The sequence below is a fragment of the Trachinotus anak genome, unplaced genomic scaffold (genome assembly GCF_046630095.1).
Source record: "Trachinotus anak isolate AG129_WGS33_773 ecotype Australia unplaced genomic scaffold, CSIRO_AGI_Tana_v1 ptg000009l, whole genome shotgun sequence".
NCBI classification, from domain to species: domain Eukaryota; kingdom Metazoa; phylum Chordata; class Actinopteri; order Carangiformes; family Carangidae; genus Trachinotus; species Trachinotus anak.
Window position 1 is genome coordinate 9,983,321 of NW_027273860.1, and position 26,309 is coordinate 10,009,629.

General features: G+C 43.9%; 1 protein-coding gene across 1 annotated transcript; it reads right to left on the reverse strand.

Annotated features, from left to right (window-relative positions):
* Positions 1-266: 266 nt before the first annotated feature.
* Positions 267-26,309, reverse strand: boc (BOC cell adhesion associated, oncogene regulated). Its single transcript, XM_071485189.1, has 18 exons — positions 26,103-26,309; positions 13,337-13,465; positions 12,313-12,585; positions 8,796-8,942; positions 7,581-7,724; positions 6,817-7,110; positions 5,631-5,903; positions 5,267-5,535; positions 4,989-5,154; positions 4,278-4,346; positions 3,783-3,992; positions 3,235-3,410; positions 2,898-3,120; positions 2,605-2,790; positions 2,302-2,513; positions 2,106-2,194; positions 1,759-1,910; positions 267-1,384 (listed from the first exon to the last, which is right to left on the reverse strand). Exons 2-18 carry the CDS (start codon positions 13,446-13,448, stop codon positions 1,215-1,217), a joined length of 3,165 nt encoding a protein of 1,054 aa, XP_071341290.1. The 5' UTR covers positions 13,449-13,465; positions 26,103-26,309; the 3' UTR covers positions 267-1,214.

Genomic DNA, 26,309 nt, shown 5'->3' on the forward strand with positions numbered 1-26,309 from the left:
AAAGTGTGCTAGTGGTGTCTGTATTTTACCAGGCAGGGATTTTAAACTAAGTTGCCACATCAGTAGGAAATCACACAGTAAATTATTTTCACTGAAGTAGCTGTCTCCAGGACCACTTTTGCTATGATTGCCCACAAGGTGAAAACAATACCAGCCCCACTTTCACAGCTTTTGATCACAGTGTTAAGTGTGGGTACAGAGTTATGTGCAGACAAGTCCGCACACATACTCGTCCCAAGACTGAAAAGATGCACCAAACACACTGATCAATTTCATAAGCTTTTATTTACATGCAATTGTGCTCCAGCATGTGCAACCACAAAACAGCTATACTTGAAAAGGGGAGTGTAGATTCAGGTTCTCCTTCATTTTGATTGCAGATGTCTCTGGAAAAGACTAATACTTAATGCACCGACCTGTGAGGGAAGAATAATACTGACACACCTGTCACAGCGCCCTCACCCGGCTGTCATTTGGTAACCAGCAAATGAGTAAACAGAAGTGGTTGCAGTATAAAGTTCAGCTTATCAATGACTGAGTTAAAAGATATTTTCCAGAATCTCTCCCATTCAGTGATTTAAAAAAATAGCATAAAATCAAAAAAAATAAATAACTATACAATATATAATCTCTTGTACACTACTGAAACAGAATGATTTATGTTGCATACACTTGTTAATAGTTTGTTAATGATGAACAATGCATAATACATGTGTTACTGCTATACAAAATGACAGACGGACAGTTGTATCCCGAAAACGTGATAAAGCAACAGCGAAGAAGCACCTCATAATTACAGCATCGGACTGGTTCGAATGGTCCCTTTGTTTCTGTTGTACGTAAAGCTAAGTACCTAAGGTCCAAACATTGAGGATGGAGGTCTACAAGGAATGACGTGAGGAGTGAGGAGGGTCTAGACATGAAGTGCTGAACTGGAAGGAAGCCCCTGGTCGTCTTCACATGAGGAATAATGTCTCAAACTCTTTTCCCTCCTCGGGAAAATGCAGACAGAGTTCAGCATCACAACATAGTACTCCCTTTGTCCAAGACATAGTGAGAGGGGTTTGTATGAATAAAGAGTCTTTTTTCAATATGAAAATAACCTTATATACAGTATAATCAGACACTTATGTACAAAAGCATAAATATATAAATATCTGTGATACAAAAATAAATATTTTCTCTCTATTTTCTTCTGTTTGTTTAACAGTCTCTTATGCATCTGTTGTGTTGTCTCTCCCCTCGTCCTCAAGGGACGCTTCATTTGGGAGGATGTTCACTTCCTGTATTGTTGTATCTAGGGATTGCGGTGTCGTGGCTGCTGATGAGGATGTGGTGAAAATCCCTTCATCTTCTAGAGATAAAAGAGGGAAAGATGTCGGCTCTGCAAAAAGAAAGAGGTAAAGAGCACTGGTCAGAAAAGAGATGGCTCATTTTTTAAAGGATCCCGATTCTAAGGTTTAAAAAAAAAAATGAAAAAAACATGTCAAAGGTTTCAAAAACTTGTTTCTTAGCCAAAATATAATTTTGAGTCACGATGTGTGACAAAATAATTTCCACTTATGAGCTTTCTCACATCTTTAAACCATATTCAATAAATTCATTTAATTCATTTATTTCTATGTGAAGCCAAACACTTATTAAGACATAAAAATCCAAATGTTGGCATGGTGTGATCATCATACAGTATATAAGAAAAGCTACTTTCAAATTTAAAAAATGTATTAAAATAAATTAAAGGAAAGATTCCCCACGTACTTTGAGTGATGTCCTCCTCCACTTTATCTCCAACACAGAAGCCGCCGTCACCTCCCAGCTCCTCTAAGCTGAGGTGCTGATGGGAAGAGTTGAGGAGCTGAAGAGTGGAGTCATCAGGAGAACAGCAAGTCTGTTCATGATGATCTGGACCACTGAGGAAGAGGGAAAAATACTATTTATATTATGGCTGCAAATTATGATCATTATCAGTTTATAAAATGTCAGAAAATAGTGAACCATCACCAATAACCAGTCAATTGCCTCATAAAATCAAATATGAAAATCATATTTGATATCAAATTCCAACATTACATTATACAGTATATGAGTTTTGCATGTGAACAAACCTTGTGGGGTAGTGGTAGACAGGCAGTTGTCCATTTGACACAGTCTGTGGCAACAAACTGTCACACTCCATATCACAATCCACTTCCTCCTGCAAAGCACAAGAACAAATAGATCAAATATTGAATGCTAATATAAAAAACAAAGGGCTTTCTTCTTCTTGACAATCTGTATCGGCCTGAATAAACTTCTTTTTACCTGCTGCAGCCCTGGCAGGCAGTGTGTCAGGTGGTGAGGTTTGCCATTTGGAGTGTATTCTCCATTAGCAGGGTAGATACCATGTGGAGCAGTCATGTGGGCGTCCAGTGGGCAGTGACCAACCAGGGCAAGTCCCTGAAGGGGAACCATGGTGTACTGGCATGATGACACAGGCGTGGCCACAGCAGGAAAACACAAGTCGGTCGTTTGCTCTGAAATAAGCACAAAAGGAGAATTACGCGAATGTGAAGATGAAGAATTTAATTACTGCAAAGACCTTGAAGACCTGTGAGGAGCACTCACTCTGTTTGGCCCAAGCCCTCCACAGGCAGAAGGGGATGAAGGCGACAATGATGAAGACGAAGGCTCCCAGGACAATACCGACTATGAGGTAGGGGAGGTCACTGGGCCGAGGCACAATTCCAGTGGGGGGTTGAACCCCGGTATCTGTGGTCTGTGATGGAGCAGGCCGCTGGTGATTAGGACGAGCTGAGGAGAAAAGTGGGAAAAAACTGTTAACGAGACAGCTCAGACTTCGAGAGGAATAGATACTCTGACTGTTAGTCCCACTTTAAAATCTGCTCACTTGTCCTCACCTTTCGTTTCAAGGATCACTACATTGCCAAATTCGCTCTCTCCCTTCTCGTTGAAGCTCTGCATCTTGATGTCGTAGGCGGTCTCAGGCTGCAGGTCGGTGATTGAGTGCCAGTATCTGTCTCCCTCCACCACATCCTTCTTATAATCACTGTCATTATCACTGTCTGTCGGCCGGTAGTAGATGTAGAAACCATAGATGGGCGTGTTGTTTACGGGAGTGTACTGTTGAGAGGGAAATAAATAATGTTACATTCACCATGAACTTTAAATAAGACTTTGTCCTGATTAACAGTACACAAGAACACACATTTTTCATTTTTTCTTCTGGCAACTCACCGTCCATTTGAGAATAATAGTAGTCTCGTTGATGGCTTCATTGTAGGTGATGTAAGGTCCATCGACAGGGCGCTCATGGGTTCTCCCACCCACCACAGTGTAAGCCTTCGAAGGGGCACTGGGAGGACTGGAACCGATCACATTCACCGCCACCACACGAAACTTATAAGACGTACCTACAGGGAGACAGAGGATCATTACTAATCTGTCTCTGGGGCTACAAGCTGCACTGAATGAAGCTCTATTTCATGTGCTGACTAATGATGTTTGTTTTTACATTACTTTGTGTTATCCTTTTCAGAGCAAATGGGATGTTGATTGCAATTCAGTTATGGTTTTGATTGATGGCAGCAATTACTGAAATGACTGTAACAACACTCATTATACCGATGAATTTACGGGCCGTGGGAATGTAATTATGCAGGACATCATCCTTGTAATTATATGGTATGACACCCTACTACTCCCCCCTACCTCCACCAAGTCAGAGAAAACTGTGAATAACATCAACATCAACACTGTTTAAAGTGCATGTGAAGATGGCCGACCTTTCTCCAGGCCCGTGATCTCCACAGAGAGCCGCGATGGAGGGATGTTCTCCACTGCCGTCACCCAGTCCTCTCCAGCCTTCTTCACCTTCTTGTACTCCACCCGAAATGACTGGATGGGGAAGCCGCGGTTACCACGAGGAATCCAAGTCACATATGCAGACGTTTCCGTTGCTGTGGAGACTGTGGGCTTGTCAGGGGCTTCGGGAGCTGCAGAGGAGGAGAAGTCGTGTCAGATGGAGGACAACAACAGACATAAATCCACAGACACCATTACAACAGCACATCATATTCAACTTACTGAGAGATCATCCTTCAGTGACAGAAAGGAAAGAGAAATTGAGAAATGTCCATGTTAGTTAAAAGGAGAATGTTTAGAAGTCTTAAAGTTAAACAATATCTAGTTATGCTTATCACAGCAGAAGTGAGTGTTATTGTTAGTATTGTTAATATATAATATTAATAATAAGGAGAGAGTAGCCACAGGATACTTACGAGAGAGGCTTGGTGAAGGAACAGCTGGAGTTTTCGGTGGATCATTTTGTCCACCTAAACCTTTGCGACCTGGAGGTTGAAGAACATCAACAGTCACATGAGAGAAAGAAAATTCCTAACACTGGTGATACTGTAGCTTTGTTTTTGTCAGCAACTGCCATGAGTACTCAGCCTCAAGCCTATTTGTTCTTAGAGAAGACATAAATATTAAAAAATGGCTTATGAATATATCCCTTCAGTTTGAAAAAAGGCTAAAATACTGCACTGTAGTTTTTAAATCAAACCTTACTTTGACAGGTGCAAATTGCACATTTGTTGGGGACAATTTTTAGCTGTGGATTAATACACATATAGGGCACTTATGAGTTTTTGCAGCTGCCGGATTGTGTATGTAAACTACAAATAAACTGCAGTGCCCCTGTACATTATAATAAAGGAAAATAAAGTTTTTAATAGTTTTTGGACAACGATGGAGTTTTGTGGCACAGAGTAATAAGCTATATTGAGTTTTTGATATGCAACAGGCTTTAGGATCAATTCATTGTTAATTTGGTCTTTTAATGGAATGTGTTGACACTAAATATAGAACATCAACAGAATTATTCTTCAAGCATTTTTCATTAAATACACTGCCAAGGTAGAAAGAAAAATCAACGTGACTGGTACCGACACTGCTATACACTCTCTGTGACTGATCTGACAGTGTCGTACCTTTGCCGGTCCTGAAGGTCATCATAGCAGGCTGTCCCAAACCAGCACAGTTCTTGGCAGCCATCTCCACCTCATACAGGCTGTCTGGCTGCAGCTTAGCCAGGGTCAGCTTATGGAGAGAGCCTGAGATACTGCTGGAGGTCCACTCTGCTAGAGGGTCTCCCACCTGACAGAGAGAGACAGAGGGTTCAATTACCGACTCAGAAAATGTACAGGTTTAAATATGAAGAAGTTAATACATTGTTTAATTTGCCCTGAGAATAAGCTCCCTGCAGTACCTTTCTGTATTTGATCATGTACTCCAGAACAGGGGCCCCTCGCTCGTGCCGCGGCCTCCAGGTGAGCTCATAATAGTCAGCCTTGCCTGTGCGTGGCTGGCTGAGAATGATGGGGGCCTCTGCAGGAAGGATCTGTCCTGGCAGCTCAGAGCAATCCAGAGGCAACATGGCACCTGCAGCCCCAGGCCTCACAGGTGGCTGCTCTCTTAGCACCTTGTCTGGGCTGAGTGGCCGATAGATTGAGGGTAACTTCCCCCTGGATGAAATCCCTATAAAAAGACAGAATTGATTACATCTAAAGGCTGTGAAATACAATCCAATCCAAATTAAATCTCTGACAAAATGACCAAACTACGTGACTTACCAGTTGATACTGTGATGAGGCGAGCTGAGGCCTGTGAGCTGCCCACCCCGTTCTCAGCCATGCACTGGTACAGTCCTTCATCCTGAGGGCCCACGTTGGAGACACGCAGCAGCCGGGAGGTGAGGCGATGGCGAGGAGACGGGGCAAGGGGCCGGGCGTTGTGGAGCCACATCACTGACGGAGTGGGCTTACCGCGGGTCTGACATGTAAAGCGAACAGTCTCTCCATACACAACCTCCTGCTGCTGCAGCTCCACCGTCACCTGAGGAGGCTCTGGAGGAGACAGAGGAGAAATCGAGTCAGAGACAGAAACAGACCGCAGACACTGGGCCCAAATTTATATCCTCAAATTATTTGTTTTGTCTGACTAGATCCAAAACCCCAAAATATTCAATTTACAATTATAAAACAGAAAAATCTGATCAACTGATTATCATACTAGTTGTCGTTGATCTTTCTATTAATCTATCATTTTAGCTCTTACAATGTCACATGTGTAAAAATGTGTGTCTGACTAAAATCATAACCATGCACATGTGTAAGTAGCGGCTATATGACGAAGGAAGGGGCTATGCAGAGCCAGGCAGGCCAAGCCAGCTAGTTGATGGTTGGCTGCTTATGAATCAGGGAAAGGCAGAGCTTATTACAGCTACGGCAGCTCTCTGACTTTAATTAGAGCCAGCTGCAGAGAAACAAGCCCACAAACACACGCACACACACACACACACACACACACAAATACACAAACACATACACATACACACAGACAGAAAATCACTGTAAAAACAGTCATCCATAACCTAGACACAGTCAATCAAGTCCTGCTACAGAATAGAGGGCTCTGTCTCCACCAACTCCTTCTAACACAACACCGCCCAGGCTTACACGCGTCTCATACACATGAGTGCGCGCACACATACAGACCCCTGTTTTCTCTGTCCGCCAAACAGGAGTCAGTCTAATTATTAAATCCATAACACAGTCAAAACTCTACCCATAAAAAAAAAAATCCTAAACAAACTCCTTTCACTATGAAAAGCTGTTACAGGAACGTGCAGAAGAAATCAGTTTTAAAAAATGGATTAAAAAAAAACAAACAAATTATACAATAGCAACAAACCATGGATAGTTAACCAACACACAAGCAGATACACAAACATGCTAAAACAAACTCTTCTTCACTTACCAAACACTTGAACATCATAGAGCACTGTTGCAGAGCTGGCTGAGCCAATACCGTTGTCCGCCCGGCAAATGTAAGTTCCCGAGTCGCCCTCGCCCACTGCATCAATCAGCAGGTTGCTAAGCAGAAAGCGTGTGTTGTTGTGGAAACGCAGGTCCTGCCCATCTTTTGCCCATGTGACCTGCGGAGTAGGGATGCCACTGGCCACACACTCCAACACCAACCGCTGGCCTTTGGTCACCATGATGGACCGGGATGCCGGCGGATAAATGATACGAGCTGCTTCTGACGTGGAGCCTGGAAAAAATGAAGACAGTCAGGACATGAATAAAAACTCTGCAACTTTTCCCACACATCTCCATTTCTTTAAAATCCTTGCACTCCATGTTGTGGCTGAGATTATATCCAGAATACGAAGAATTTAAGCATTTCCACCTCTGCCTTTGAAGATGCAAAAGCATGAATTGTGCACGTCACCACCTGTGACTAAATGTACCCTGGCGAGATCAGATGATAAAAGTCGCACTAACTGGCAAGTGTGAGACACATGTGCACCACATGTTCCTTCACTAACAGTCACAAGCTCTCTAATAATGCCTTGAATATTTTCTGATGTAGTCTTATTAAATGAGCAGTGAATATTTCAGAATGACCCTTGACTTCTTGTTACACATATTTCAAATGTTTTTAATTAGAGCAAGTTATGCTAATAAGAAAAAACTCGTTGTTCTGTCTTCAGCATCAGAGTGACGGAGATGGTGACTCACGGCGTATGCGCAGCCGGTCAGCAGAGGTGGATGTTTTGACCTCCTGAGTGACGGGGTTGTAGGCAGCACACTTATACGGCCCCTCGTCCTCCTGCGTGGCGTTGGCTATCTGCAAGTTCCCTGACGGCATGATGAGGTAGTTCCCTGCAGGAAAAAAACAGATGTTAAGAGTGGGCTCTTTAGGCTCGATAAACCCATGAATTAATCACTTATGGACAAATACAGCTTCTGTGGGGACAGTTGGAGAGATTCAAAAGGTATAAAGATTTTTTTGAGATTATTTATGTAAGTTTTGCTCTTATTTGACAGCAGAGCATTCAGAGACAGATTGAAACAAGGGGAGAGATATGACATCCAGCTAAGGTCCCAGGCCAGAATAAAAACCAGAGACATTGGGGGTTATGTGGTATGCACAGTCTACCATTCAGCTATCAGGACATCCCAAGTGAAAGGTTTTCTTTGCTAAATTAAGTGAAATGCAGGGAAACATAGTTTCAAGAACTGAGCTAAAATCACTGATGTGCAAAAAAAACTAAGAATTAGATAAAGAAATGTAGAAGGACAAAAATGCAATGTTAAAAACAGCATTGAAATGCACATTAGAGAATGTATTCTCCTAGTGAGTATGGTCAGTGCTCCAAAATTGTAAAATGCACATATGTGACAGATGTACCACAAAACATACAATGTATTCATACTGTAATATTGGAGGAAATACATGTATAAAAATACAAGGACATGGCTAAGACAAAGAGGAACCACAGAAAAATCAAGTCCGTATTGTGAAACACTGTGTGTAACATGAGTCCTATGAGCCATTCCAGTACATGTCTGCACTGTCGACAGAGGCCACAAGGTGGCGCCCTAGAGTCTGACCAAGAACAGTTGGTGAATGCTCGAGAAAGTGGGATTCATTTCCTCACAGATAAGCTGCAGATATCGGTACCTAGAGCTCCCAGGCATCATCAGCATACCAGACACAAACCACCGGAGCTTTTCTTCTCTTCCAGGCAACTTAGAAGTAAATAGTTTGAAAAATAAACAGCTGCATTCCCATGTTTCAACATTCTCAAGATAATACCCTTATCACCGGTTTTATAATGGGTCAGATAACAGGATTATAGCATTCCGGTAAATTATGAAGATAGTATGGGAATGAACAGGGAAGTAGGGAGAGAGCGAGAGAGATCCTAATGAAATGAAGCAGCTCAGTACCTTTGGATGTCTCCAGCCACTCCTGTTTGACACTGTAGCGGACCTGAGCCTTGGGCTGGCTTTCGGGGAGGTGACATTCAATAACGGCCGTGTTGCCTTCATCGACCTCAATCTCCTGCTGGTCATCGGGCTCGAAGTCCCGCAACTCTGCAAAACAAACGCAAAGGAAAAGTCAGTGCTGTCATATTGATGCAGTAGAGCTCAGCATTCTTTCATCACCCTAATATACTGTGTAAATCACATCTAACTGCACATGTATACAGTCAGTCTTCAGCTGTAGGAGAAAAAAACCACAACGTTCTGAGCAAACAAAACAAACTGTGTGATAACTGTATTGTTTCCATATTAAGTGTCCCTCACATCAGCCTCACAACTTCTCTTAGGAGCTGTCTCTTTGAAAGTAAAACTCTTCTACCTCCATTTAGTAATTTATTTCCCACTGCTTCTCTTCACATGATCTCACTAAAAAGGCATAAAAATTTTATAAAAAGGCACACTGGCCATTTTCTCTGTTATGCTCATTCCTCTGCCTCTGTGGATATCTCCAAAGCCTAAAGGTGGTGTCTGTAACATGTGAGTGGGTGTCGTTAATCCTGTCCGACATTATACTTGGACTGAAGCCGGTTCAGATTCTTTGGGAAATGGAGGAGTGCGATTACTGGGGCCATGTGCTGCAACTGTGTCCCACAGACACACAGTCTGCACAGCACAGACACTCATCTGACCTCTGACCTCCTAAACCCCCGCCTGAGCAAGCTCAGAGGCCTGGCCATGAGGTCAAAGGTGAGAGGTGTCCATCCTATAGAGTTTCAAAGAAAGATATCCAGTTTGGGTTTGAAGAGGAAACAGCAAAAGTTTGCTCCAAAGAAGCTCAAAGAAGATGACAAAAACCCATAAAAATCTTAGCGGGGGATATGCTGCCATTTTACAGATGTGAAGTAGAAGGAAACTAAAATGAGAAAAGAAAAAAAGCAGAGAGAGCAGTGCAGGAGGGGAAAAAGAAAGTAACAACTGGAGAAATTTGTCATGCAGGAGTCCAGCAGTGAAATGAAAGATAAATAAAACTTCTCCAGGAACGTAATTAAACATCTACCAGCCTTGCTGATTTATTCTTAACAAACACAGCCTCTCTCCATTCTTTCCAGAGGTGCTATAACTGGTGTGTTTTTCTTGGACCAGCCACACACTCTGGCAAAAGAGACCAAGCTGCTGGTATATACAGTCAGCTGATGAGACTTTGTACACAGCTGTAATTCGATAAGCAAAGTTTAGTTAAGGCCAGGGTATCTACTGATAGGGACATCACAGTGATTTACTCAAAGCACTAAACAAACATCTTCACTGCATGCAACTGATTTATTCACTATGCATGCTGGATCTGTCCCTGAGTCTGGGGAGGGAGGGGGCTTTAATGGCAGAAAAGAGGGAGACCAGGAGCAACACATACATCTCCAACTCTGGTTCAGCTCTTATTCTGAAAAATGAGAATCCCAGGCAGGACATGTCAGGCTAAGTGGTGAATGTGTGTGTTAGGGGAAAAAAGGTTTCAAGAGAGACTGTGTGGCGCTCCATTTGCTAAATCAATCAGGTGCTGTTTTTACAGCCACTCTGCCTCCCCCCTCATATCTACCCATCCCACCTTCCTCCTTCTGCCTGCTTCTCCCAAATTCCTCCAGTTACACCTTTTAACTCCCCCCCTCACCCAACCTCTCTCCCACTCTACTGCCCCACATTCTTTGCAGGAACAACCCCGCATGTGTGCCTCTCAGGTGTGCATGCGTGCACAAGAGTGTACACATGAGCGTGTGTATGTGTGTGTGTGCGTGTATCCTGCAGGGATGGAGGATTGATGGTATTCATAAAGTGAAGCAGACCTCCCGCACCAGGGCTGTTTGGCAAGACCGACTTAAATATTTCTGGAGACACAGTGCATTCATCATCTTTATGTGTGGCAGTAGGAGGCCTGCGTGTGTGTATCTGAATTATAACATGTTTGTGCAATGTGTTGTTCGTTCACGTTGTGCAGATACACGTCTATGTTTTCTGCAACTAAAAGAGGGAGGGTGATTGGCTGCACAAGAATTCAAGCAAGGAGTCTTTTAACTTATGCCAAAAACGCACAGATTCCTCAGAGTCGGGTAGCGCCGAAGGTCTGGAATCAACCTATCCTGATCACAAAAAACATGTGCGCACAACTAAGAGGGCTCACATGGAAAGACAGGCACGTACACACTCCCCGTGGAGCAATTCCTTAGGCGGTTTGGGGGTGGCCGAGGAGAGACCGTTATTAAATTAGAGACGTTTTTGGGGGAGGCGGGGAAACTAGTCTGGCTCCACATGTGGTTATCGCAACAAGATTCATCCACTATTGGAGCTATCAATAACTGTTAATCCTTTTGTACATGTGCTACACACTCTCTCATAATCACAGCTTGACAAAATATCACTCTGCAGAAAAGAGAAGAAAAATAATAACATGAGGTGGAGATGACAAAAGAGTAGGGAAAGTGGAAGATAATGAAAGGAGGGAAGGGGAGAGAAAGTGACAGGGTGAAGAGTGAAAAATGTGTGAAGGAAGAGAAATGTGAGTGTGTGTAAGGTTACGGAGGGCTTGAGGGAGACAGAGAATGTGACATCACGTCTCATCTTGTGTAAGGATCTTGTCTCGACTGGCCTAAAACACCTCCAGTTTCTCCAGCTATGGCAGCCTCATACATCACATCACTACATGTAAAACAATACAGTTAACAATGCCCTGTTTTGTACCTAATGGTGTGTTTTAGTCAGGCATACACTCATATCCTCTGTTCATCCCCTCACACACACACACACACACACGCAACACCCTTATCTACCCTCAGCCCTCTACCCAATTACGGGGCCATAATTTCTGGCAAGCCCTGCTGTCGCGCCCTGTGGAGAGGAATGTGGTGTTGTGGGGAGTAGAGGGGCCAGTGGAGGTAGGGGGCCCCCAGGCTGAGCTCTAGTCCCCTCTCACTGCTCTGACTGGCCCTGGCCCCTGGGTCCCTTCCATTCCTCCGGCTCAGGTTACACAGCTTCAGGCCCCCTCTCAGTCCCACGATGCATATCAAATATAACCCCACACACTCAGACCAGCAAAGCAGTAAAAATGTCAGCGTGGAGAATAACTCACTTTAACTCCATTAGATCAATAAGATCCTGCTTAACAGCAGCTGTTGTCTAACTTCAATAAATACTGTCCAGTTCTATTACTAATCAAAGTGCAACAGTTTCCCACCACAAGCACCAAAACTGTAGCTGGACCTTTGTGAGCATCAGACTCAGACCTGCACAAACAGTGGAAAAGTACAAGGTTTACATTGTTGTATTGGTGAAGATTTTAGGCAAACAAATTCCACCCCTTCTTGTTTTTGTTCTACTAGAAGAAAATTAAGTCAAAGGCGTTCTTTGGATACTCAGACAAACCAAAAAGGGGCAAACGGGGGCCTGTGTACTTGTGTTTATTTGCTGCAGCTTTGTGTGGGTGGCTACTCACTGGCAGCAGTGACGTTAGCAGGCACACTCGCAAGGGCTCCAGCGCCGGTGCTGGCCACACACTGGTATCTCCCCAGCGTCAGGTTGGAGAGTATGGGAATGAACAAGCTACTGGGCCCCAGCACCACACCCAGACCTCCATCCATCAACTCCTGGCCGTTGAGGCGCCAGCTGATGTTGGCGGAGGCCGGTCGGGCGCTGCAGCGGAGGTTCACGCTGCCTCCCAACTTCTGCACCACGGACATGGGCTCTTCAGTGAACACTGGAACCTCATCTGAAGAAGGGATGATACAAAGCAAAAATATTATTGTTTTTAATTCATCTTTACTTCAGCTGTTTTTATTATCAATTAATCTGCTGATTATCTATAAATACAATGGTGAGAAATGCCCCAGCACAACATCCTAGAGCATAGGATGATGTCATTAATTATCTTGTTTTGTCCAACTAGTCCCAGTTGGGTCCAAAACCCAAGAATATTCAATTTATTACAATTAAAAACCAAGAAAAGCATAAAATTCTCACTTTTCAGGACCTGGAACCATCAAATGTTATGAATTTTCTGAAGTCCTAATTGATCATATCATAACATCATCATCAACAGTTACTTCTGTTCTGTTCTTGCTTCTTCTTTCAATTGATTAATCAGTTAATGGGTTAATCATTGCAGCTCAACATATAACGTTTCTTTTCTTTTTCAGCTCATCCATGGTAGCTGGTGCAGCTAATGCAAACTACCTACTTCTATAGATCCATATCAAGCAAACTGCTGTTGCAGCTGTGAGGCACATAAAACACTCCCCTCTCTGTGAGCCAGAACATTTAGTCCCTGGCAGGAGTTATCCTGCACCAGGTGTTTGGAGAAACTAATGTAAAGGCGTTCATAACATGAGCACAGATAGAGCCTGTAATCTGTACCAATAAACAGCGATAGAGTGAATACAAATGCACATTTTTTCTCTTTTTAAAAAATCTGTTTATTACTTAGAGTTGCAGCTTTTCAACATCTAATTTTGTCTACTTACCAGAGACAGAGGCTCCGCTCTGCAGGCAGCACAGTAGTACTGCACCCAGAGCACACAACACTGGAGCCCTTCTCTTTTTCATCCACGGAGTCCAGTCTCGCTTTCCAGACATCTTCCATACACTACCCCCTGAAACACACAATCACACACACAGGAGAAGGTTAGGGAGTCATTCGCAGACCTGGTACACTCAAAACAAACAGCACAGGCCACTTTCTACTCACTGAAACAAACACTCACACACAGACAGAACTGCACAGAAAACAAAAGTCAATGCATCATCCATGAAAACATTCAATCTTCAATTCGTCCATAACCTGTTCTCTCTACTTGTCTCTAACTTGTATACACACATACACAAACTGGCAACGATTAACGCAACACAGCCCAGGTGAGGCGGTGCACTCTGCAGCACCCTCAGCAGCCAAACTTCAGACACAAATAAAGCTTTTCTTTTCTGTCAGCCCCTATCTCACCGCTGACCCCATCTCCACCGCCTGTACCCGCACCCATCCAGCCTCCATTCATCAAAGGGGCGCCCTCATTCTGTGGGTCGTAACCCGACCCCTCCACCTTCCCACTCAGGTGTAACTGATACAGGTAGATGGTCCAGGAGGGGGGAGGAGGGGGGGAGCGAAGGGAAAACACACAGGCTGCATTCAAGAGTCAGGACAAAGAACAACTAATGAGAGGCAGGACTGGGAGGGGGGCGGGGGGGGGGGGGGGATATATATCACAGCAGCGTGCATGTGTGTGAGATGGAGGAGAGGTGGGTTCTTTTATACTTCAGTGCAGTATGTATTGGGAGGAAAATGGAGACGACCACGGTTATGGTCAGTCTATTAACAGTTAATGTAGAGAGGGGAGCTTTTCTCTCTCCCTTGTTGCTCGCTGCCAAGTTTCCCGAATTCTTTCCTGTCAGGTTAAACTAACAACTTCCCGTCAGAATGAGGAGGGTGGTCCTGCAGAACTGAATCTCTCGTTCTCCCTCTCTCTCATATACATACATGTCGCTAAACATGCACACACTCAAGGGCATAAACTGTCCTGCGTTGCTACAGTAAAAATGGAAGCAGCACACAACTTTCTCATACATATTTGTCCTGATCTTATTATGGCAAGGCAATGATTAATGAAGGCCAGGGACTGGGGACTACACACACTCACACAAAACACACTAGGGGCCAAGGCAGGACAGTAAGAGAATGGAAACTCTTACAGCGCACCTTCATCATCTAATGGCAGCAGTTTAGCTGCCTGGCACATTTACTGAAAATGAGCAAAGCAGCACGCTGATGGAAAAGCAGCTGTTAACTACGCCAACAGACACACTAGGCCACACATTACCCTGCTCCATTTTAATTACACATTATTAATGAGTGTCAACAATTTCAGACTGATTCTTACAACACGAACAGCAGGACCACTCTCCAACACGTACAAAAACAGCGCATAGCTGTAACAAGTCAATTAATCATGCGATGAATCAACAGTTGTTTTAATTAATCATAACCTGATTTCTTTTGCCACTAGGGGGGAACAGAATCAGGCTGTGAAGTTGAGTTGATATAGCTAACTTGTTAGCAAAAATTGCCTATTTACGCATCCAGCATAGACGGGGCAACATTAGCATCCATTTGGAGTCTTGTTTCTGATCACCTTGCAAACATTAAGTCCAATATTCACTCCTTTAGCTCTGTTTTGATGTCAACCAGCTTCTGAGAGAGATTCCTGACTTGTTTAGCAGCTAAAAGCTCCACTATGTTCACCAGCTAGTCATTTAGTGCTGGGCAGGCAGTGTAGAGTGGATTTTTACAAGTTGTTTTCCTGCCCGCTGTGGCTGGAAACAAAGCTGATGAGTGATATGAAAGTGAATCAAAACATTTAAGTTGTGGGACCGAAACTGAAAACAATGAGCTTAGAGATGCTAAAACACTCCTTAGAGCTGAGAGGAATTGTGGAGTCTGGTCATAATTCTCCATGGGTTCCTCACAATGAGTGGCTCTTCTCACATACAAGTAGTCAGGTGATCGATTGTTATTATAAAAATATTGATTATAGCTGTTTAAAGCAAAAAAGACAAAGATCTGCTGTCTGTAGTTTCCTCAATGTACATACATGCACAGTCTCATTTACACACTGGTCCACTCAGAGTGGCCCATCAGTAGTGGGCTGACTCGGTAAACAAACAGCAAGCTACTGTGGGACCCGGAGCCAGCATAGCTGAAGGCCTGTGGCTTCTGTGGCCGGTTGCTGTATGGACACAACCCGGGACAGCTGCCCATAAAAGACACATACATCTGTATCAAGCACCTGTCCCAACTGTCAGAGTCACTAGCCGTAAACCACACCAGTGAGTCTGCCAACTGGACGCACAGCGGGACACACTGCCTCAGCTTTGAGGCTTTTTACCTGTCCAATTTCTGTCTCTTTCACTTCAAAATAAAAGTAGAGTCGGTGAGACAGGCAGAGAGACAGAAACAGAGACAGAGCATTGTTGCAAAAGCAGTATGAGAAAGGCCCCTCGTACATCATCACTCCCCAAGAAACAGCCTTACTCCTCTGAGCCTGTTGATTCATTAGTCAGCTGGGTCCTGTGTTTGCTTAGCAGATACCCTGCAACAAGATGAAAAGCTGGTCTGACATCTACGTCCAACTTTTTCCATCCATCCCTCCCAGAGAAGTCACAGACGGAGAGAGAGGAGCCTCCTACGCACCAGTGAGACTGATAAAAACCAGAGCACACACACAGACAGCTCCACTAAATTAAGAACCGGGAGAATGTGTGTGTGTCGTTCCCTACCAATAACGAAAAGCACTGCACGGCAAACACCCAGTGTGAGCAGCCTGGTGATATTAAAACATACTTCAGTGACAGTGCATTAAGGAGAACTGTGTGAACTTTTGAAATCTGCCAGTTCTTGTGCAGAAGTATGATTACTGGAGAGCAGAGCCAGTCCTGCAATCATGTTGAGGAATTGAGACTTGACTACAGCGAGACTCTGCTTACATGAGACTTGACTTGAAAGCATAGACAAGAGAAAAAAAAAGATAGAAAAATTATAAAATGCTGGCAGACTAAGATTTGGATCAGACGTTTCATACCAACTTAGGCAACATTTAACATTTGAGAACTTTGGCCTCTTGTATAATGAAAAATTCCTGTAATTCGTGCCACCATGCAGTGAGAATTTAAAATTGGAGCACTGGTATGGATTAGTATTCAGATATCCCGAGCTGAGGTGTCAGAATCAGTATTGTGTGAGAAAAGGTTGGTTAGGTTAGGTTAGGTTAGGTTAGGTTGGTTATCCCCACTATTGACACAGGATAATGCTCAAAGGCTGTGTCATTGTAATGGTCAGCATTGAGAGACCTGAGAGCATCTTGACTTGTACTTTGCTTGTGAAATCTTGACTTGCACCTCCCCTCAAGGACTTAAGACTTGACTTGGACTTGTTTTGAATAACCTGTGACTTGACTTGGACCCAACTCAAAAGACTTAAAAACCGCTCTGAACACAGGTGTCTGTGGGTGCATTCATGTGCCACATCTGTGGTATACGTGTCGCTGAGAGGAGAAGGTTTTGGCGGTGGTGTGCAGGCATGCATCGTGAGTGTAAGTATGTGAGTGCCTTATATGTCGTTGTGGTAGAGAGTCACTTGACAGAAGTTCATTGTGAGCGTGCTAAGTAAAGACACCGGGGCCCCTGTTCTCCCGGGCCACTGCCGGTCCCATTGTCCCCCTGCCTCCGTGGATAAATTCATTTTGACAACCCTGCTAATTGGATAAAACCAGACTGGAGCCTCCTCCCTGAGCTCTCACATTCCATCTGCTTTCTGGCATGGAGAGGACACACAGGAGGGGAGGAGGTGGTGGAGGGTAGTGGGGTAGTAACTGCTTCTGAGGAGCTGAGCTGTTGAATATTTATCACCTCCCCAAACTCCCCTCTTGCCCTCCTCCCCCAGTTTTACGTCTTTTTACCCCCCCCCCCCCCCCCCCCCCCTCCAGTTCTCCAAACACCACAAAGCCCCCCCTTTAGATAAACACATGCGGTGTCAAGTGTGAGGAGTGCCGGGGGTTCAACTGCCCCGCTCGGGCCCGCGGCCCACAATGCCACGCTGCATAGCTGCCATGCGGGAGGCCGGTTGCCCCTGGCGACGTTAACAGGCAGAACGCACCTTAATAGAGTGGAGAGTCATTGTAAAGCAGTGAGCCGGTGCACGGACAAAGACCCCGTGGACCCCAGGAGAAAGGGGAGACGCTACTCTGAAGGGCCCGGGGAAGAGCTGATGGGCCCTGCTCAATGACCAAAGAGAAGGGGGGGGGGGGCTCAGTGACCAAGAGGTTTGGGAGTAGTGTGTGGAGAGTTTGGGGAGGCAGAGAGGAGGAGGAGGGGGGGTCCTTGCCTTTATGGATTGATGTGAGATGGGTGAAGGGGGTTTATGGAGGCATTTGGGGGAGGGGGGGTGGAGAGGTTGACTGAGAAAGCAGAACGGCGACTCAAATTAATAGAGAGGATGTCAACTGGCAGGCGAGCAGGAGGAGAGAGCAGGGCCTCGTCAATGAGAGGGTGTGTTTGAGAGAGCGTGTGTGAGAGAGCGTCACTGAATGTCCCAACATATTTTCCCCTCACTCTGTCAATCTGTTTGTCGGCCTCTCGGTCTGGCCTGGGTTTGCGCTGAGTGCTGGAGGATGAGAAGGGTCCAGAGATTGCTTAACAAACCAAGAACACACCCGCTTTACCATCAGACCATCACAAAGGGAAAAGTGCAACAACATTTAACATTTTATTTAATTAACTGTGTAACTAATGACTATTTGCATTGTTGATTAATCTGTTATTTTTGTGATTAACTGATTAATCATTTGATCCATAACTTAAAAAAAAAATTATAATAATTTAAACTTTGTCCAAGCTGACGCATTCAAATGTCTTGATTGCTATTTACTATTAAAGAACGCATTATGGAAAGTATGCATAACAGAAAAAAAGCCAGTATGAACAGTTATATGTAGTCATTTTTGCCTTAAAACGTGACTATTAATCATTTATCAAGAAAGCTGCTAATTAATTTTCTGATGATAAAGTAAACATTTCAATTTAATCTACGAAAGAGCAAGATAAGCAAAAATATACAGGGAATGTTCGCATTCGAGAGAATAAATGTTTGGCATTTTTGTTTCGTAGATGATCCAAACTAGTTTTTTACTTAATTGAGGGCATGGCAAGTTTGAATTCTGTCACTCAAACACCAATAATGCATATATGTCCTGGTCTGCTGAAGTCCTTATAATCAGCAAATGTATGCAATTTATTAATCAGTTACTACAGTTATCAGTGTGCACTTGCTTGTTATTCACTTTTAATGAAGAATAGAGGATAAAAAACTGAACATAGGGCAATATTGTCTAGAATGGATAATGCAAACTGAAGGGGAGATTTTCCATACTTCACATGAGCAAAAACTTGGCATCGAACAAATCCCAAATATATTCCCATCTATCTGTCCGCTCCCCACAGACGGGCCTTCTTGGACAAGAAGAAAACCTTCTGGAGTCTTATCTTGGCATGAAAAGTCTGTCCAACAGGTGGAGAGGGGGCCAGTCCAAATCCTCCACTTGAGACATCACTCGTTCTCATGCCATAAAATTGGACATCAAAAGCATCCCTAACGAGGTTGAGAATGTACCCCCTTCATAATACTCTCACACACACACACTCTCTCTCTCTCACACACACACACACACACACGCTTCACAAGGTATTAACGAGCTATATGCCCGTCCAACCCCTCCTTCGCCCCCCCGAACCGACACTAACGAGCTACAGAGCGTCTCGGGGATTAACGAGAGGGTTCTGGACAGGACTGCGATGGAAAAGAGGGGGGCGTTCTAATCAATTAGGCACCGCAGCATTTGCATAATTTAGATAACGAAGCAGAATTAACCACGGAGAGCTAATTACTGTGCCATGGTGAACACACACACCCACATTCCTCTGCCTGGTGTGGGATGCCAGCATGCCCACCGGGGCCATGGGAACAGGAGCGGATCATCACTGCTGCTGGGAGAGTTTAAGCCAGATAGATGGACCCAACAGTGATTTAGGTACCAGACAATCACATCTGAGGGGGAGGAGGGGGGCTGATTGGTTGGTTGGCTGGCTGGCTGGCTGGCTGGCTGGCTGGATGGATGGATGGATGGATGGAAAGAAAGAATGAATGGATGGAAATAACTGGAAGGAAAGAAGGAAGGAAGGAAAGGGAAAGAGATGGATAGTTAGAAGAAAAGATGGCTGGAAATAAGGGAGGAAGGAGGGGTAGGTGGAAAGAAGGTAAAATAGGTAAGAAGGGTATTAAAAGAGGGAAATATGGATGTTTGATGGAAAGAAAGAAAGGGGGGTAATAGAAGGAAAGAGGGGAAGATTAATACGTAGCCTGCTGGCTAGCTAGCAAGGTAAAGCAGCTAACTAACTGTGGTCTAACTAGCTACCTAAATAAAATAAAATCTATGACCATACTCTAACTCTAAAAACATATAACAGACAGATTGTATACATCTGTTATCCTTTTAGATTAAAACTGGATAATAAATTAATTGTTTAAGTCATTTCATCAGACAAACAAGCTAATTTTCCTCTGTTTCCAGCTTCTCACATTTAAAGACTGAACATGATGTTGGTTAGACACAACAAAATACTCAAACACATCAGCGTCCAAAAATACAGTGCGTCCTCTGAATCTTTGGTGGAAGGTGAACGGTTTCTAAGAAGCTTTAACTGAGCAGAGAGAGTCTGGATCTCACACACTCATAATCATTCCCATACTCTACTGGGAAAACTAACTAATACCCAGGATTTCACAGTACTCATCACACAAACACACACACACACACACACAGTTACATATTTCATTTACCCACAACCATTCTTTCCCTGCACACACAGACACACACACACACACACACACTTGATGACACATAAGCAAGCAATCACACAAACTCCTATTACATGGTAAAAGTATACTCACAGAGGCACATAAATATGCAGACCTCAGGAAGTTTTTCCAACACCAAATGTCAACATGCAAAAAAACAGGCTACCACTTATCCTTGGCCCAAAAGATAAACTACATACACGCTACGGCATTCATGCATGCTAATACAGACTTTCATAGCTTTACATATCTGCAGCCTGTTGCTCCTTGTGTGTTCCTGCGTCGTGGGGGGGGGGGGCAGGAGGAGACGAAGGGAGGAGGGAGGAGGGATGTGAGTGGGTGAAAGGGGCCCCCGACTCCTTTGGCAGCTCATGCATCAGAGTGAATGGAACCAATTATAAATCAAGAGCAATTTCTCCCCATTATTCAGCAGGAACCAGGAGAAAAAAAGAGAGGGAGAGAGAGAGAGAGAGAGAGAGAGAGGGGCTGCCTGGCCCTACAACTCTCAGTGGGAGATGAAGGAAGGAAGAGAAAAGCAGAGCGAGCGAAATATTATATGAAAAACAGATATGACAAGGCATTAGGAAATTGAGATAAGGCAGAAACAGGGGGGGGGGGGTGAGGGAATGGAGAAAGACTGTAAAGTTATATGAAACGACTGGAGGAGAACGTTAGAGGAAAAACAGATATGCTGAGGAATTAGCAAACGGAGAACAGGCAGGAAATTGAACAGCAAGTGAGGGTGTGGGGCGTCAACTGTGCTCAAGATGGTGCAACCGAGTTTTGACTTTTGACTGCTTGCTCCACGGTCCTGAAGTGAAAGCGGCTGGGTCTGTAAGAGTTTCTTTAGAGGAGAAACAGCTGGAAAAGGCTTGTTTCAAAGAGAGCTCTCAGTTTCAGAAGCTGGATTTGTGTGTGTGTGTGTGAGAGAGAGAAATGCGGTAAAGCAGAGCTACCATTTGTCCTGTCACTCAGAGCCACGGATGTGCATTATCCTACGGGAGTGAGCTCTGAAATGTCATTAAATAAAACTTCACACACATGCGATTTGGAAAGCAGACAGAGGAGCACTGTCAATGGAAAATTCCATCAGTGATAACCTCGGGGCCCACTAACTAACTAATCTGGTGCCCAGTGATTTATTCTGTTGAATCATGTCTTCTCCTGCCAGTTTGACATTCTTCAATGATGACTTTTTTTCTCTCTGGGGCAATACTTTAAATCTGATTATTGGTTAAAGCCCTGGAACACAACCCAGATTCCTTGACGTTTTTCGTTCTTTGCAGTGCTTTTATTGTTTCGTTCACACATGCTCAAGACAGGAACATAGTACGCAGTTAATATTACAGCTTTCAAAAAGACACACCACAGGTTGTAGTGTGTGCACAATACCCGACTTGTAGACTCGGAATAAACCAAATAAAGCCAACAACAATGGGACGATTTTTTAAAATATGTGTGTGATAGAGCCAAAAGAAAGGAGGGGGAGAAAAGTGACTGGAGGCTTAAATTGAGCAGCAGTCAGAGCGCAACCTCGTGCCTGTGTGTGAATGATCTAGTGGAGTGTCTGGGTTGCTTTTGGCTCATAATAACACCTCTCTAATCTTTGTCCAAATATCTGCTTTGCACACACAGGGCTATTTGTCTACACACACACACTCAGCTTTCTTACGCGGGTCTGGAGTTGATCAATGATCTAACAGCCACACTCACAATGCGTCTGTGTGTGTGTTTGTGTTTGCGTGTGTGTGTGTGTGTGTGTGTGTGTGTGTGTGAGAGAGAGAGTGAGAGCATGGTCTGGGTAACTTCATTATCCAATCAAGAGCTTCTTAACTTTTACTTTAAGGAGTGGAGCAAATCAACTCAGTTGGTTTAAGACTTTGGATTATCACTATTAGGCTGTTAAGACGATGACTGAAAGCCTGATTATATTCATGACACACATATAAACTGAGGACGGGCATGTTATTTGAAGCCTAAAAAATAATTAGCCTCTCCAACTCTCTGTCAGAACTTTCTCCTTCACTATTCCCCCCCTTTTTTTTTTAAACCTCACATTCCTCTCTCGCTCTGTGGTCCTGGCTGACATGGAGGATCAGGAGGAGAGAGGTATGCAGCCCCAGGGGAGGGGCCTGGACCCCGGCCACCTGCTGGTCCAGGTGTCCCTCTCTGGTTATCCAATGTCTGACTGGACACAGAAACCCTCCCGGGGGCGCAAGACCCGCGCCTGAGTCTCCAATCTGTCAGCGCTGGAGGACTAATGCACTGTATGTCAACAGGCCAATAACGTCCGGCTCTGGGAAATGAGGCAGCCTTATTTGGCCATGAGTGCGTTCTTTGCTAGTTTATGAAAAGTACAATAATCCAGAAAAAGTCTCACTGAAATTTGTTTAAAAAGTAAACTACCCCCTTCTCTCTCATACACGCTCTCTTTTCCTTTTAGTAATCTCTAAATGAGCGTGCAGGTGAGGCCAACTGAGGACCAAAATGAGGAGCAATACATTCCAGTGCAAAGAGATAATCCTGATTGGACAGGAACTGTCACTCACATGTACAAAAACCTGCACGCACATACACACACATGTCCAGTGAAGGCCCACAGATTGTGCCTGCAGGCTGTTATGACTGCATGAGTGTACCCGCTGTCATAGAGATGAAAGCATACCCTCAGGAAGGATTTTTTTCTCCTTTGTCAATTTACACCAATGCTACACCCTCTACAATAACAATGCTGCTTTCCAGCACCACATTCACAACTCGGGAACTTTTGGCTCACAAACATGAGATCGAGGCAGTAACAGCAGTCCTTACGGACCCACTGGCTGTGTGTAATCTCAAACTGCATCTTGAAATCCATTTCCATCTTAAGACTTTGATTTACATCCAGACGTAAAAACAAACCAAGCTGTAAAAGGCAAGAATCAAACAAGTTAAATCCTATCCTTCCATTCATATCTTACATCATACTTCAATGTGGCAGAGAAAAGTTTGAAACCAAACAAAGATATGAGCAAGAAATTCTATTGCTATTGGCTGCATACCTAAATCCACACAGTAACTTTTCTTCACAAGGCAGAACACATATGAAAACTCAGCTCTTATAGCATGGATGAAAAGCTATCCAACAGATTCAGGCATAATAAGTGGAAAACTAGCAGCTTTTGTCTCCACTACATGTCTGTTTGGCGGGTAACCAAGATCAATCAAATATAATTCCAAGTTCAGGCTTCGCTGAAAAGGTCTACCTGGTAACAATCACATCAGAAGACCAAAACTATTTTTCCCATCCTGAACCTTCAGGTCTGTATTGTCTATAGGTGTAGATGCACATTTTCAGTCCCAACAGCAAACAACTATAGAACTTTAAAGGAGTTTCAAAGACATTGTTCTTTACTTCAAGTTACTAGCCTTTTCGGCCTGGGACTTAAATCTGAAAGCGTTTCATTCATCACAACAGTCTGCATAGAAATAACATCATATTATAACACTGCTATATGGACCTAAAGCGTGCCTGTGGTATTGAGTCTACTTTATTGTAGTCCAACCGCAACTAACAATTATTTTCATTATCTCTTATTCTGGTGATCACCTTTTTCATCTAAGAAATTTCCAAAAATAGTGAAAATACCAAATGCAATTTCTGAGAGCCCAGGGTACACATACAAACTGACTGTTTGTCTAAGCAACAGTTCCAAACAAAACTATACTCGGTGAGGCTTGAAATTGGGGGAGAAAGAATTTAAAAGTAAAAAAAAAAAAAAAAAAAAGTTGCAGATTAATTATTTGCCAATTCAGCGAATTGGCTGATGTTTCAGCTTTGGTTAAAAGAACTATGAATGGTACTACTTCTGAACCTCCAGGCAATAACTGCTGTTTTGGCCTTCTAAAAGCTTTTGATTCATTTTCATATCCTGGTAAATCATGGTATATAATACCTCTGGAAGGACTTGAAGTGTGTCTGGGGTATGCATCTATGAATTGATTCTGCTTTTTTGTATTTTATCACCCAAGGTAGCTGTGACTCTAGGATTAAAAAAAACAAAACAACATATATTCTACCCACCTGATTTTGAGCATACAGTAGGATCCAGAAGATCATGAATGAGAAAGCGGCCTCACTGTTTTGGACCCCCACTGTATATTATGCTTTCATAAACGCACAGGTCCTGTAAAATTGATTAGGATCTCCTACAATAGTGTTTCTCCATTCACCACATGCGGAATTAAAAGGGCAAAAGCAGTGTGAGAAACAGGCAGATAATCAGACTGGAATCAATTAGTTCAACTTTGATCCACCCGACTGCCAGAGATGATCAACAACAACAACAAACCCAACAAGAGGCTCCTTTTTACTGAGACCAAATAATTCTCTTATAAGCTGTGCGCCTAATTGGAGGAGGCTAGGCCATTCCTTTCGACTTTTAATCCAAGTGACATTGATTCAGCGGGAACAATCGGGCCCTCTTGTCTGATGCCATGTCTGTCACTGAATCACCGAGGCTCCTCCATGCGAGGCAGCGGAGGCTAAATGTAATCCAAATAACAAAACGACACCTGGGGTTGGAAACTTGAGCCCCTGCGGCTGTTCCTGCAGCCTCCTTCTCCATGTCCATGTATCGCCCCCCTCCCCTTTCCTTCTGTCTCTCCACCGGGCCCCTACGGTGAGTGACACCCTGGCCAACACTCATTAGCAGCCCGGGGATTAAGACAAACATTTTCTCATTAAATCAGACCTGAATGAGGGGATGATATGAGGAGAGACTCTCCTGTCAGGGAGGCAGGATGCTGCATTCCTGTGCGGCTGCGCTGAGCAGCTGTCAGTTTATTGGAGGTTTAATTAGGTTATTCCGACAACAGGACTTTGGTTTGGGGGTGAGGGGGGCTGCGACTGTAGAGATGCATTCAGGTAGCGTTGTTATGGTTTGTTTCCCTGCACAGCTCATGGATAATCCGCTAGAGTAAATACAGAATATAATGAGGAGCTCCAACTTGGCAAAACAGCTGACGACTAAAATCTTTTTTTTTTTTTCAGATGTAAATCCATGATGAGCATCATTAAGAAACCGATTTTTCCAAATAAAAAAAACAGGCAGAAAGCCTCATGCCTTCCTGGGCTGTCGTTGCTTCCTTTACAACACTCACTGCCTGGAGGACACCTTTACATTTCCCTCTACACTGCTGCTCCACACGATGATAATATGGGGGTAAATCTGGCAGAGCTCACCATGTCTGTTTTCTGTTACCCTATGGGAGCGACTATAGGCTGCGGCCTGCAAAACGCAAACACATTTCCCCCTAAAACACACACGTATGTATAGAAACGCAGCCGTGGGTCTGTGCAGCGTGTCACACAAGGCCGATAATGATCCACATACATGTGTCCTGTTGGACTAGACGTCGGATAAAAGCAGAAAATTAGGAAAGAGTTTGGAAAATACGGACGCAGAGCTCGTCCAATCAACAACAGGCTAAGTCCGAAAGTAAAGTTATCTTTTCCTACTAAAAGTAACTAACACCGAGAGTCAAAACACACGCTTCCCTCTAAGTAAAGGTGATCAGTATTCCAGAAAGTTTGTAGCGAAGTTTATGTGCATCAGTAAAATGAAAAAACAAAACAAATGTGGCTATCAAAGCACTCGCCAGCATGAAGTGGTAGTCTAACACCAAAATCACAACTTTCTCTATACATTGAGTAACGCAGGGGCTGGTAAAGACTTCTGTCAGCCTGCAGAAACCCACACAAACTGATACATGTATGTATAATCTTGTAACACATGTTGATACAGTGTAACAGCGCAACAACAGGGACCGCATGAAGGAATAAAACTTACCAAAACTGCTCTATTTGGTGCTCACACCTCGTATTAACCCACCGATCTCCTCTTCGCCTCTGCTCCTCGGTGAGTTTTAGTCCCAAAAAACAGCAGTTTTCACTTCTCTTTTCCCTCTAAAGCTTCGCTGCTTTAGTAATTTACTGCGATGCCACCGACATTTTCTTCGGCTCCCCAAGTTCTCACATTGAAAGGCCGTTTTTGGAT

Bases quoted from the DNA above. Each gene is read 5' to 3' on its own strand.
- boc (XM_071485189.1), bottom strand. From the start codon at position 13,448: ATGTCTGGAAAGCGAGACTGGACTCCGTGGATGAAAAAGAGAAGGGCT. The intron at 7,725-8,795 runs GTACTGAGCTGC...TTTTTCCTGCAG, and splicing joins GTGGCTGGAGACATCCAAAG to GGAACTACCTCATCATGCCG. The intron at 2,791-2,897 runs GTGAGGACAAGT...TTTTCTCCTCAG, and splicing joins AGTGATCCTTGAAACGAAAG to CTCGTCCTAATCACCAGCGG.